Genomic DNA, 15,683 nt, shown 5'->3' on the forward strand with positions numbered 1-15,683 from the left:
CAGAACTTCAACATTATCATATTTCGATCCAGAAAGGCGCACTCGCTTAATAGCTGACGCAAGTCCAGTGGCCCTTGGAGCGGTTTTGTTGCAATTTTGCAACAACATGCCAGAAGTCATATCATTAGCGAGCAAAAGTTTATCTGAGACAGAACGTAGATACTCACAAACAGAATAGGAAAGTTTGGCTTTGTTTTGGGGCGTCGAACGGTTCTACTATTATCTGGCTGGCATCGAGTTTGAATTGGTAACAGACCACAAGCCTCTTGAAACAATTTTCAAACCTACATCAAAGCCACCCGCTCGGATAGAGCGATGGGTGTTACGCCTTCAGTCATTTAGATTTAAAATAATTTGTCAGACTGATAAATATAACATCACCGACTCAATATCAACATTATGCAAAATTGAACATAATACGTCTTTTGATCAACAAACTGAAATCAATATATGCTTAATAATTAAAGAAGCCGTCCCACGAACAGTGTCAATTCTTGAAATCGTAGAAAAGAATCAGTTCGATCTTGAGCTAATGAAAGAGGTCGAAAGCATCAAAAATAATTTTCCGTTTCGACTTGAGTTATATACGTTGGGCAATATTCTCCTACGAGGTACCAAAATCGTAATTCCTGGCCCGTTAAGAACGAGAGTTTTAGCGTTGGCACATGAAGGGAATCCAGGCGAAACGGTGGCCACTGATAGATCGAGATGTTGAGAAACATGTGAAGAACTGCCACGAATGTTTGTTGGTGTCAAGACCGCCCCACCCAGCACCGATGACTCGACGTGTTTTACCAGAAGGGCCCTGGATATGCCTAGCAATGGATCTGTTAGGACCATTACCAAACAATGTTTTCATATTTGTGGTCATTTATTATTATTCAAGATACCAAGAGGTAAAATTTCTAAAGAAAATTACATCAAACGAGGTAATCAATTTTCTGGATGAATTGTTCTCTCGACTGGGCTATCCAAAGTCAGTTACCATAGATAATGGTCGTCAGTTTGTCGGTGACGAGTTCAGGAGCTATTGCGCTAACAAAATTATCGAAATCGTTACGTCCCCACCCTACTGGTCACAAGCGAATGGAGAAGTAGAGCATATGAATCTTTCGATTGTCAAACGCCTGCGAATAGCTCATAGTAATGGAACGGACTATAAGAAGGAAATTCACCCCTCATGGAACAACTGGAAAAGATCCAACGGAACTGCTTTTCAATCGAGTAATTCGGGACAAAATACCATCTATATCTGATGTCGGTGAAAACATTTTGGATGCGGAAGCTAGAGACTTAAATGCGATCAATAAAAAAAAAGGAAGAGAGAAGGCGGACAAGGCTCATGGTGCAAAACAAAATAATATGCAAGTTGGTGACAAAGTATTGGTGCAAAATGTGATTTTCCCAAATGAGTTGACACCGACATTTGGGAAAGAACCATGTAAAGTTGTCGAGCGGAAAGGAAATTATGTCACAATTCGTAAAAACTTGGATTTCGTATTGTTTTGATGTGCAAAACAATGGTGTAACCTCTTCAAAAATAAAAACAAAATTAAATTGTATGCGACATGCCCACTAACGTTACAATCGGTTGGTACAACATGCCAAATATCAAAAAATTTTGATTTTTCATACAACCGAGACACAACTTCGTACAACCGGGCCACAAACGATACAATCTTGAATACAACCTCTCTCAGTTGTACAACCAGTTGTAAGGTGTGTGGCTTGCATTACAACTGGTTGTACAACTGGGAGAGGACGATATGAGTTTACTCTCTCAAGTACCTTCCCACGAAAGGTCAAAATTTTGAATAATTTTATCTCTCAAAAAATGCATAATAATCATCGTATTTAATCTAAAATTCACACATTTCAATATTTTTACCAATACAATATCTATTGTGAAGATGATAGGTTTCGGTGTACTCCTTCTGGTACCTCCCACAGAAAAGTCGACATTCTGATACACGATGTTTTCCTTTTATTTTTGTTTTTCTTTGTTGGCAATTAACAAATTTGCCGTGATTATTAGATATCAGGGCAAAACAAGTTTTTTCGCCCAGAAAAAAAAAAAAAAAACAAAAATTGACAGACATAGCTGTATTTTTTACCAATTCGCTTTCTGAGCGACCTTATATAGGTCTTGGATTATATGATTTTGGGTTTTCGAGAAAATAAAAAGAATTAAATTGAAAAACGATTAAACTAAAAACTGTGTGTGTGTTTGTGAACCGCGGGTCATTACATACGACAAAACCTATTTTTAGAATTTTTTAAACTTGATAAATATGGACTCTAACAGTGGGAACACATTCTTATGTACATTTACTTAAAACATCATAAAATCTACCAATTACCTATTCAAGATCTGCATATAAGAGGAATCCTAAATAATTCGAAATGCTGTGACTCCAGGCACGGGAGTAGAAAAAACAAGTAAAAAGCAGCTAAGTTCGGCCAGGCCGAACTTAAAATATTTGGAAGGAACTTGACAAATTTCAAAAAAACTTCCGAAAACTACCACTTAAGAGACTATACGACGACGTGGACCTGCTTACAAAATTTTTTGTCATAGGCTGTAACACCCATTACGAACTTCAAATTTGAAACAATTCCGGTGAATAATGTCGCTAAAATCATCAAAATACCGAATATCGGGATGTATCATTATGGGGGATATACGAAGACGTGGACCGACATGGCCCATTTACTTAAACTGCCCACTGGTAAACTATGCATGTATGCAAAATGATAGCCTCCTATCTCAATTCTTTCGAAAGATAGCGTGATTACAACAGACAGACAGACGGACATGAATAGATCGTCTTAGAATTTTACGTTGATCCAGAATATATGTACTTTGTAGGGTCTATTATAAATATTTCGAGGAGTTACAAACGGAATGACAAAGTTAATATACCCTCCATAGAATGGTGGAGGGTATAAAAATCACCAATACGTCAAAAAATGGGTCCATTATGAGACAATAAACAATATATGACAAATTACGCTTGCCGTTTTGAAAGTTTATATTTAGATATTATTTATTAATTTTCCATTTTATGGAATTAGCTTTGAGCTAAGCCAAGTTTTGCATTGGATTTCTATTGCTATCAGAATGTAAGGGGGCTTAAAACAAAATTAACCAGTTTATATACTGATAGCAGTGGTTTCAATTATAATGTATTGGTTTTCTCCGAAACTTGGATAAAAATATATATATTAAATAGTGAAATTTTATGTTCAAAATATCAAATATTTAGAAAAGATCGTGTTTGTAAAAAAGGTGGTGGCGTCCTTATTGCAGTTGATATACCAATATACACCAACAAATATACCACTAATTTAATTGATCTAAATGATTTTCTTGATATAGAATTTGTTGGTGTTTCCAAATCTAAATTGTTTGTAACTTGCTCTTATATTCCCCCCTCATCTTCACTTGACATTTAAAATCAGCATTTATTAGCAATAAATTTAATCACTGAAAAAATGAAAGATTCCGATCGCATCCTGATCCTTGGTTATTTTAATATGCCTTCCATTAGGTGGCTTCCAATGCCAAGTTCTGAAGCTTTGATTCCTTTGCCATCCGAAACGAACAGAACCCAGTATACATTTGATGTTATAAATAGTTTGTGTGACTTAAATCTTTATCAAATAAACAGTGTGAAAAATTCCCGCGGCAAAATTCTTGATTTGGCGTTTGTAAATATAACACAGTATTTTGATATATTCAGAATTACTCCAATATGCATTCCTGAAGATCTAAATCCAACTAGATCTAGATCCAACTTTATATGTCTCCATGACTCACAGTTATGTAATTGAAGAAAGTCAGTCTGACCCATAATGAAAGCGGTCGAAAGCATCAAAAATAATTCATGGACTTCGGCTACATCCAACCGATATTTTCCGTTTCGACTTGAGTTATATACGTTGAGCAATATTCTCCTACGAGGTACCAAAATCGTAATTCCTGGCCCGTTAAGAACGAGAGTTTTAGCGTTGGCACATGAAGGGAATCCAGGCGAAACGGTGATGAAGCGACGGGTGCGATCTATAGTATGGTGGCCACTGATAGATCGAGATGTTGATAAACATGTGAAGAACTGCCACGAATGTTTGTTGGTGTCAAGACCGCCCCACCCAGCACCGATGACTCGACGTGTTTTACCAGAAGGGCCCTGGATATGCCAAGCAATGGATCTGTTAGGACCATTACCAAACAATGATTTCATATTTGTGGTCATTTATTATTATTCAAGATACCAAGAGGTAAAATTTCTAAAGAAAATTACATCAAATGAGGTAATCAATTTTCTGGATGAATTGTTCTCTCGACTGGGCTATCCAAAGTCAGTTACCACAGATAATGGTCGTCAGTTTGTCGGTGACGAGTTCAGGAGCTATTGCGCTAACAAAATTATCGAAATCGTTACGTCCCCACCCTACTGGTCACAAGCGAATGGAGAAGTAGAGCATATGAATCGTTCGATTGTCAAACGCCGGCGAATAGCTCATAGTAATGGAACAGACTATAAGAAGGAAATTCAAAAGTTCCTGCTTATGTACAATGTCACTCCTCATGGAACAACTGGAAAAGCTCCAACGGAACTGCTTTTCAATCGAGTAATTCGGGACAAAATACCATCTATATCTGATGTCGGTGAAAACATTTTGGATGCGGAAGCTAGAGACTTAAATGCGATCCTAAAAAAAAAGGAAGAGAGAAGGCGGACAAGGCTCGTGGTGCAAAACAAAATAATATTCAAGTTGGTGACAAAGTATTGGTGCAAATAGTTGACACCGACATTTGGGAAAGAACCATGTAAAGTTGTCGAGTGGAAAGGAAAATATGTCACGATTCGTAAAGACTTGGATTTCGTATTGTTTTGATGTGCAAAACAATGGTGTAGCCTCTTCAAAAATAAAAACAAAATTAAATTGTATGCGACATGCCCACTAACGTTACAATCGGTTGGTACAACATGCCAAATATCAAAAAATTTTGATTTTTCATACAACCGAGACACAACTTCGTACAACCGGGCCACAAACGATACAATCTTGAATACAACCTCTCTCAGTTGTACAACCAGTTGTAAGGTGTGTGGCTTGCATTACAACTGGTTGTACAACTGGGAGAGGACGATATGAGTCTACTCTCTCAAGTACCTACAAAATTTTTTGTCATAGGCTGTAACACCCATTACAAACTTCAAATTTGAAACAATTCCGGTGAATAATGTCGCTAAAATCATCAAAATACAGAATTTCGGGATGTATCATTATGGGGGATATACGAAGACGTGGACCGACATGGCCCATTTACTTAAACTGCCCACTGGTAAACTATGCATGTATGCAAAATGTTAGCCTTCTATCTCAATTCTTTCGAAAGATAGCGTGATTACAACAGACAGACAGACGGACATGAATAGATCGTCTTAGAATTTTACGCTGATCCAGAATATATATACTTTGTAGGGTCTATTATAAATATTTCGAGGAGTTACAAACGGAATGACAAAGTTAATATACCCTCCATAGAATGGTGGAGGGTATAAAAATCACCAATACGTCAAAAAATGGGTCCATTATGAGACAATAAACAATATATGACAAATTACGCTTGCCGTTTTGAAAGTTTATATTTAGATATTATTTATTAATTTTCCATTTTATGGAATTAGCTTTGAGCTAAGCCAAGTTTTGCATTGGATTTCTATTGCTATCAAAAGTAACCAGTTTATATACTGATAGCATTGGTTTCAATTATAATGTATTGGTTTTCTCCGAAACTTGGTTAAAAATATATATATTAAATAGTGAAATTTTATGTTCAAAATATCAAATATTTAGAAAAGATCGTGTTTGTAAAAAAGGTGGTGGCGTACTTATTGCAGTTGATATACCAATATACACCAACAAATATACCACTAATTTAATTGATCTAAATGATTTTCTTGATATAGAATTTGTTGGTGTTTCCAAATCTAAATTGTTTGTAACTTGCTCTTATATTCCCCCTTCATCTTCACTTGACATTTATAATCAGCATTTATCAGCAATAAATTTAATCACTGAAAAAATGAAAGATTCCGATCGCATCCTGATCCTTGGTGATTTTAATATGCCTTCCATAAGGTGGCTTCCAATGCCAGATTCTGAAGCTTTGATTCCTTTGCCACCCGAAACGAACAGTACCCAGTATACATTTGATGTTATAAATAGTTTGTGTGACTTAAATCTTTATCAAATAAACAGTGTGAAAAATACCCGCGGCAAAATTCTTGATTTGGCGTTTGTAAATATAACACAGTATTTTGATATATTCAGAATTCCTCCAATATGCATTCCTGAAGATATTTACCATCCAACTTTATATGTCTCCATGACTCACAGTTATGTAATTGAAGAAAGTCAGTCTGACCCATTTAAAACTGTCCTTAATTAAAAAAAAACTAATTTCCAAAAACTTATGTAATTGATAAATTTTATGATATTTTAAATAGATTTAAACTGGAATGTGTTCCAACAACTAGAGTTAAAAATTCAAATAAATATCCATGGATAACCCCTGAGTTATCAAGTTTAAAAAATTCTAAAAATAAGGTTTTTCGTAAATATAAAAAATCGGGCTTAACAAGATCAAAGGCTGATCAAATTTTTATGCCTTTTCTACAACGTCAGGATGTGTCCAATAGTCTGCTTAGTTTAAAATCGATTAAATGTCCAGGACCGGATGGCATACCTAATATAATTCTTAAATATTGTGCAGAAACATTAGCACTTCCGTTAACTATATTGTTTAATTATTCTCTTAAATTTGGTAACTTTCCTACTTTCTGGAAAAATATCTTATATTATACCTTTACATAATTTTGGTAGTCTTACTAATGTGTCAAATTATAGAGGAATTGCAAAATTAAATGCCATTCCAAAATTGTTCGAAAAATTAATTACTGCAGTAATTTCACTGAATATTCAATCTATATTGAGTCCACATCAGCATGGTTTTCGTAGTGGTCTTTCAACTACAACAAACGATTTTACCTAACGATTTACCTAATTCCATTAATTACTCGTAATTGTTAATGTACGCAGATGATGTTAAATTATTCATTTCCCATAATTGTGATAAACAAGCTAGTTTACTTCAAAACGATTTAGATAGCCTTTTTAAATTGTGCAGGTTAAATTGTATGGAGTTAAATTTAAGCAAATGTAAGCATATGTGCTTTTCCAGATCTTCTTCTCTGATATTACAATATAATATTGACGGTCATTCATAATCAACTGGACCCAAAATTAAATTTTAATAGCCATGTAATAACAATGGTAAAAAAAGCAAATGGTGTTTTAGGTTTTGTTAAACGGTGGGCCAAAAAATTGTCTGATCCATATATAACAAAACAGTTATATACGGTTCTGTTGTATCGGATCCTCAATATGCAATATACTCAGATAAAATAGAATCCGTGCAAAAACAATTTCTGCTATTTGCCTTACGAGGTTTACATTTGAATAGTGATTTTGTTTTGCCTTCTTATGCTAGCAGGCTAAAATTAATTAGATTGCCTACACTTAAAAGCGTATTTTGGTTTGAGTTTAGAAGTTATTAAATCTAGAATAATTTTATTTTTAAACAATTAAAATACATGTTTTATTATTTGACAAACTAGCTGATGAATTAGACTCTGTAGCTGGTTTTCAATATCCTACTAAATTCCCATTATGATGCGTATCATGATGTGTACGCGATCCCTTCGTAAAGGGTGGTCGCCCCTTCGGTCGGCAGGGGTGGGAATGTAAGGCGTGGATATGATAAAACAAGGCTTTTACATAATTGCCAAAGGTCGGCTAATTAGAAAAATTATTAAGTGTATGAAAATTATGGATCGCGTACCAGCAGTATACCGCTTATGTTCGAAAACATTCGGTCAGCAGATGTAGTCAGGGGTATGAGTGAAAATATTGAAGTCAGTCAATTCCAAAATCTTAAAAACATTATTTACCAGCTAAAAACTGTTTCATAATAAAAGATAAGTGAAAACGATGACATCAAAAAATACGGGGAATATTTAAGTGAAATGAAAAAAATGATTAAATTTTGCCTCTCCATTTGTCTATTATATAACTATAATTATGTGAACTAGTTGAGTTTCGGCTCCCTTGCCTATCGTTTGCAAACTTTACAAGTATCCTTGGGAACCACGATATAATTTTCTTAGTATATCCATACTCCTCGAGTTATGTGCCCAACAATATACTGGGACCCTGGTATATTTCCATTGTAAAAATAATCAAGCCGATATGTATACCAGCGCGACTATTAGCTTTCTATCTTTAACAAGTTAAAAAGTATCAGTCGGGTTTGCCGACAGATGTATACCCTCAGCCTATGTTCGAGTATTTAAGTATATTTTGACTTGTGTTGCGATTAATATAATATAAATATTGCGTTGTACCATGTATGGACTACATTGACATCTTCCTTCACTTTATATGAGATATGTGATAATTTTTAGAAAATGTTAATATGTGCGTAAGGTAAAAGACATAGTCTCTACCAAAGTATTCCATTATTATACTTCATCTAATTCAGTTAAAAAATATTAATAAGGGCAAAATTACAATAATTTCGATAAATATTCATATTCATATAATGCTACTAATTGAAAGATATATTTAGATATAGCAAGTTGTAAAGAATCACTGACTTTTTACTCAAGTTATGCCAGATAAAAGTTTTGAATATGGTGACCCTTCACAACAGATATTGTGTTAGTAAAAATGTTTGGATATGTGAAATGTAAAGAGAGTTGGATTCTTACTTCGCTTTCTTCCTTAGCGTTTTGCTTTTCAAAGTATTGAAAATTATGTTGGGGAGGTTACAGAAGAAATGGTCTGATCTCTACCATCTTTACAACAAATCTTGGATCTTGATGATGGAAATATTGAGATGTACCAAGTCTGATTGTAATCGAATGTTAATTTAGTGTTTTATGAGGTCCATGAATATTCATAATTTTGACCCTTTATGGGGGAGGTATCAAGAGTAGTGGGCCGATATATTCCATCTTCACAACAGATTTGTTAGTAGAAATAATGGTATGTGAAAATATAAAGAAAACCCGATGCTTATTTCGGATTTTATAAAGGTTTTTGTTATTCAAAACTTTGACCCTTCGTGGGGGAGGTACCAGAAGGAATGGTCCGATCTCTACCGTTTTTATAACCTATCCCGTGTTAATCGAAATATTCAGATGTACCAAGTCTAAATGGAATCAGATATTTATTTCGCGTTTTATGAGCTTAATGCATATTCAAAATATTAAGCTTTATTTTAACCGATATTATACATCTTAACGCCAAATCTTGGGTTTATAAAAATATTGGAATGTGTGAAATTTGAAGACAATCGGATTCTTACAACATAATAGTTATAATTATTCAAAATTTTGACCCTTTGTGGGGGTGGTACTTGATGGAGTGGGCCGATATTATCCATTTTTGCACCCGACCTACTAGCACAGACGCAAACATTTGGATTTGCAAAGTTGGAGCAAAATCGGATTATCATTTCTCTTTCTGTGCAGAAAATATATTTTTTGAAAATTTCGAACTTTTGTGGAGGAGGCACCACAAGGAGTGGACCGATATTGCCCATCTCCTAACTCGATCTAAGTTTGACAAACGTATTACGATCCCTTCGAGAGTTATCGTGCGCACCAGCCAGACAGACAGACAAACGGACGGTCGGACATCGCTAAATCGACTCCAAATATCCTGAAACGGATGAAACGGATGGGCATGTATCAAATGATATATACCCTAGCAGCCATATGGCTGAGGGTATAATAATTATTTAATAGTCGGCCTTTGTGGGCTTCCAATTTTCTTCAACGGCTACGCGTTCCAACGGCTCTAAATATGATACCAACGAAAAAAAAAATGGTCCTTGAAATTTTGCTTTTATGTAAACTTAAACAAGTTACTTAAAGTATTAAGTAGGAATGCGCCCTAATAGCGAAGTTTTGAGTCTGTAGGGCAACCTATGTATATTTTTACTTATTTACACTACGATCATACTAGTTACCCCATTTACGTAAAGTTCTAACTTATAAATGTTTATATCGATTTCTCAAAACGAACTAACCTCTTAAGCTGTTCCTCTGCTCGTAGTTTAGCCTTCTTCTTATTTTTACTTGTAGGGTCTATCTGATTCATCATCCACTTGACTGAATAGTACGTAATCACTGAGGCTATTGACACTCGAATGAGCATTTGGAAAAAATCATTTCTTGATACTTGGGATCCACCAAAATTAAAATTTTCCATTGCAGAGATTGCCAAGGTCCACAACGTTCGAGTACAATTAATGATACTATAATAGTAATACTAGAGATGTCAAACAATCGACAGCAATTGTTATTTTATTTTTTTATCGATGTACAATTATGCTATGTTCTCACTGCACATTCAATCAAGTTGTTCGCGCTCAGAATTGGGTACGGCACGATTCGTAATAGCATGTTCACACGGTAAATTGAATGACGTTGTTTGCTCTCAGAATCACGACACGAATTAACCCGTTCATACGGCACGATTCGTAATTCATAGTAAAATAATTACTTTTTTTTTTAAAAAATTTTGTTTGTTGATTTTTGAATTGAATTTATACGAAAATGCATGAAATTCTCTCTAATATGAATGGAAGAAATTATTGTTTTTCTCCCAAAGATTCATCATATCATTAATTTTACAATTTTCATTCACGTTTTCAACTTTTTGTGTAAATGTTGACATTTTGAACATATTTTTGTATTTTTCTATTTTTAAATTCTGCTGGAGAGACACTTGTCAAACAGTTTTTCTGCCGATACAAACATTTTGAAAATATTGCTCTTTTGTTTGCAGTTTTCTGTGGAAATTTCAACTTGTGGACAAAATGCGTACCTCGAATAAGAGAGAAAACAAAATTTACTTTCGTTTGAATGTACATACGCCATTCAACATTGTAGTTTTCATTCATAATTTTCAGTCTTCCCAAAAATTTTTAATATTTCATTAAATTTTTCTATTTTTAATTTTTAAATGTCATCATTTAAGGGCTAAGTACATAAGAAGCTTGAAGTCATGGCTAGGCATATTAATGTCAAATTATAATGGAAAACGACGGCTGGATTTTAGTGCGGCTCTGTAATCCCTTTGTGAAATGTCACAAAATATGCCTAGCCATGACTTCAAGCTTCTTATGTACTTAGCCCTTTATTTTTCGATAAATGCTCTCATTTGTTAGGGATGGAAAACATTTTTTCGTTGTTATGAGAGTGATTTGATTTGAACAATGTACAAATATGAGGGTTCGCTCAGGAAATTGTGTGTGAAGAATTAGGTAGTTTTTTCATAGTTAACGGTCAAACAACGAATAGAGATCGAATCAAGTGCAGTGGAAACGCCACATAATGCTATGTTCTCATTGCACTTTTAATCACGTTGTTCTCTCTCAAAATTAGGTACACGAATTACCCAGTTCATACGGCACGATTCATAATTCATAATAAAATAATTCCTTTTTTCAAAAATTTTGTTTCTTGACTTCAATGGGATTTTATATAAGAATATACATGAAAATCTCACTTATATGAATAGAAGAAATTTTTTTTCTCCCAAAGATTTATTATATCATTAATTTTAAAAATTTCATTTATGTTTTCAACTTTTTTTGTAAATGTTGACATTTTGAACGCATTTTGTATTTTTCTATTTTAGAATTCTGCTGAAAACATTTTTTTCTGCCGATACAAACATTTTGAAAATATTGCCTCTTTTGTTTGCAGTTTTCTGTGGAAAATTTAACTCGTGGACGAAAAGCGTACCTCGGATGAGAGAGAAAACAAAATTTACATTCTGAGTTTTGCCTTGTTAAGGCGAAGATCATATGTTTTATGATTTATGTGTTTGTTTTCTCTTTCGAGACGAACTTAATGATCAGGAATTAGTGCACTAAGAATTAAATAATTAGAATCAAGAAAAAAATCTTTGTTCGCTCAGCAAATTTTAGTGGTGAATTAATTAGATATTTCTTAATTAATGGTCGAGCAAGGAATAGGGAGCGAATCATGTGTCATTTAAACTTAGCATAATTCATACAGGCATGTCACATGGTAGAAGAATATAGGTAGACGCGTCGACACAGCTGTTGGGACAATGAACTGTCAAACCAATTTTGAAATTGAAAATGTTGAATGAAAAATTATTTGAATTTGGAAAAATTGTTGAAAAATGCGGATTATAATAGCCTCCGAATGACGTAGTATAAGAAAACATATAAAAATCTACTTACATTTGAAAAAAAAATATTTTTTTTGACATATCAATGCTCCCAAGCGTTAATGCATCTACCCATGGTACAATGAAGAGAAGGTAGGCCAAATTTGAAAAAATTGCAAGTATAGAGGTCTACCTGTTTGGCTTGTAATGTCAGAATTAGTATCAAAACAATAAAAAATCAAACAACTTGTTGCATTTATTTTGAATAAATAATTGAAAACCGCGATAACTGAATAAAAGGTCAACACTTCTTTTCAAAATCATGTACTATATATCTCTAAAGGATTATTTCGCTACAAAAACTCTAGATTTTGTCGATGCATACGTTGAAAAATCATCTTGAAAACACCCGAATTTGAATATTTTCTCAACAATTTTTTTGTTATTGAAAAGAAAACAAATACATAAACAAATAAAGATGACATAAGATGACAAGAAAATAAAAAAATTAAAATCATATAGTATCCTAGCCCTACCTTGATATCATTGTACCATGCATCTACCTGTATTCTTCTGCCATGGGTATGTCACAAGAATGAATTCTGAACGCAAGTGATTTTAATTTCGTGTTTTTTGCAAGTGAAATTGTATTTTTTTGGAAACTTGTGACTTAAAACACTCTCAAAATACTTTTTAGTAATAAAAATTTTGTCTTTATGACAAATACACAATTACATTTTTAATCTTTTTATTCAAAATAATTAGCTAATTCTAATGGTTTCTCAATTGACGAAGACAATTGTTAACATAGTGTTGCAAAATCACTTTTTTCGTCAAACGAAAATTATTCATCTGTGAAAACCCAACAATGTGGTATTACGAATTATAAACTGAAGCAAAGAAAAAAAAAACAAAACAAAAAATAATTTTGCACAAAAATGTATCTTAATGTGTTGTGGAATGATGTTTAATCTATTAATCATTAATTAATATTTTAGGGCCAGGCAAAGGAATTCGGTCCGAAGCATCTCTTAAATTTCTCCGGCGTATTTTTTCAGTATTGTGTTAATTACTTTGCGATTCAGTTACAAAAAAATCGAAACACCAAAAAATAATGAAATAATCTTTCTTTTTGCACAAAAAACTCTCATTAACAGAATATTTTTCACAAATTACACTTCTACAATGTTTTCTAATCATGTGTTTTGATTCCTCATTCATTCGGCATTCCCCTAATGTTACCATATTGAATATATAATGTTGCCATATTTACACTGAATTCGTAGTTCATCGTACGAAATCGCGAAATTCAAACCATTTTGATACGATTTTGTGACATGACTAATAGTAAAATAATTACTTTTTTCAAAAATTTTGTTTGTTGATTCTAATGGAATTTTATACGAAAATACTTGAAATTCTCACTTATATGAATAGAAGAAATTATTGTTTTTCTCTCAAAGATTTATTATATCATTAATTTTAAAATTTTCGTTCATGTTTTCAACTTTTTGTGTAAATGTTGACATTTTGAACGAATTTTTTTATTTTCCTATTTTAGAATTCTGCTGGAGAGACATTTGTCAAACATTTTTTCTGCCGATACAAACATTTTGAAAATGTTGCCTCATCATGTGTAATTGTTATTTAACTATTCATAACATTTAATTTTAATCCCTCCCTTTTCAAATGCTTCTGCAGGAAGGATATTTAGCAAATGATTTTTGGGAAAGACAATAAGTGAGTGTGACTCTTTTCCTTGTGAATGCTCGACACTTTAAACGCTTGTGATTTAATTTACAAAGGAAGGTAACGTAGGGTACACTTCGGTCCGACACAGTAAAAGTTCAATAAAACTTAAGAGTATTAATCAAAGTTTAATATATTTATATTTGATATTTTTGTTCTGTAATATTGGTATAAAATGAATCTAAGTTTATTTTTGTGCTATGTAGCAATTTTTATATAATTTTGCAACAACAAAATACTACGGTATCCCGAACAAACAAGCCACACTGTTCTAATAATTTTTATTAATAAAAAATTATGACTATTTTCCCCCCAAATGTGTAACATTTTTATCCTCCATGTGTAATATGCAGTTTCAATGCTGGCAACACTATCATAGAGTGTTCCAAAACCAGCAAGAATCAGGTGCGTGAAGTTTGCAACGACCCAAAATTTCGATAACAACGAGTTATTAAAATTAATTTATTTAATGAAATTGTGAATTAAAAACCGGTGTTCAGGACAGAAGATCGGCTCACTAAAATAGGAATAGTAAATAATTGCATATAATAAATTTAAAGTCATTTCTCAAGGGATTGATGCGAAAGACCGCTATCAAATCAAAAACAGTATAATTTTCCAGCTTGATTTGAGCGGTGTTCAGGGCAGAAGATCGGCTCACTAAAATCCGGAAGTCATTTTCCATTACAATTTGACATTAATATGCCTAGCCATGACTCCTAGCTTTTTATGTACTTGCACCTTTAGTCAGGACAGAAGATCGGTCCTGTATGTGAAATTGGGGTGTTCTGTGTCAACCTGTGAATTTCGATAACTCGTTGTTATCGAAAGATAGCGTCGTTGCTAATATCACGCACCTAAAGCAAAATGAATAGATGAACTATGTGCGCTGAAAACTTCATGAATAAGTACACGAGTTTGATGTCATGCGTTTCGACCGTGTACGAGGAACTTAAGAATTACCGATAGATAGTTAGTGTTAAGTTACTTTTTGCATGTATATTTTGTGTTGGAAAGTTGTCGATAACGAAGAGGATTCCACTAATGATAACTTTTCTTGGGCTTTTTAGTTTTTAAAGCGTACGGGAACACAATTATTGTATATATTTCTGAGGTACGTAATCGCCGTTGAAACACATCGCTGCCGGTTCAATTTGTTTATATGCTGTCGCCCTAACATTGGCTTCGTAACTCTTTCAGACATATTTTTATTTTGTAAACAAACATGAAGATCACGAAAAGGGGAGAGTTTTCTATAGATGAATTGCAGCTTATTTCTGATTTAGATAGGTATGTTTTGCAAAGCAATTATGTGACATAATTTAATTCCTAAATTTTTAGTAAGCAGTTTGGTTGTATTAAGAACAATAGCTCTGAAAATGATTTGTTGCGTGACTTAACCCGACGAGCTATTTTCGTTTTGCAAGCCATTACATCTAATAATGCGAAAGAGTCGGAAAATGCTGAAGAAATACATCATCCAGAATTAGAAAAACCAGCTTACTTTGACACCAAATCAAATAACACTAATTTTTACAAGGAACAAATACCTTTTCATTCAAATAAACTTGTTGATCCTCATACATTTTGCAAATTGGGGCATCTGCACTTACTACTTGGGGAATTTGATGAAGGTTGTAAATGTTATT

The 15,683-nt window shown here is 33.4% G+C and overlaps 2 protein-coding genes across 4 annotated transcripts in view; one reads left to right on the top strand and one right to left on the bottom strand.

The window, feature by feature from the left end:
• The window catches only part of LOC101899775 (outer mitochondrial transmembrane helix translocase), a 49,129-nt gene extending 38,718 nt beyond the window's left edge, over window positions 1-10,411 (bottom strand). Inside the window, exon 1 of the mRNA XM_059128117.1 lies at window positions 10,169-10,411. Coding sequence (XP_058984100.1) covers window positions 10,169-10,350 — 182 coding nt within the window. The 5' untranslated portion in view covers window positions 10,351-10,411. The remainder of the gene's footprint in view (window positions 1-10,168) is intronic.
• A 4,779-nt stretch (window positions 10,412-15,190) lies between these two features.
• Window positions 15,191-15,683, top strand: part of LOC101888100 (lysine-specific demethylase 6A) — a 333,176-nt gene continuing 332,683 nt past the window's right edge. For 2 of the 3 annotated variants that reach the window (XM_059128235.1, XM_059128238.1), the window contains exons 1-2: window positions 15,198-15,324; window positions 15,376-15,668. In XM_059128235.1, the coding sequence (XP_058984218.1) occupies window positions 15,260-15,324; window positions 15,376-15,668 (358 nt within the window). In that variant the 5' untranslated portion in view covers window positions 15,198-15,259. Of the gene's footprint in view, window positions 15,325-15,375; window positions 15,669-15,683 lie in introns of all 3 variants that reach the window. The other variant, XM_059128234.1, reaches the window with a different exon arrangement.

This window comes from Musca domestica, unplaced genomic scaffold, assembly GCF_030504385.1.
Source record: "Musca domestica strain aabys unplaced genomic scaffold, Musca_domestica.polishedcontigs.V.1.1 5, whole genome shotgun sequence".
Classification (NCBI taxonomy): Eukaryota; Metazoa; Arthropoda; class Insecta; order Diptera; family Muscidae; genus Musca; species Musca domestica.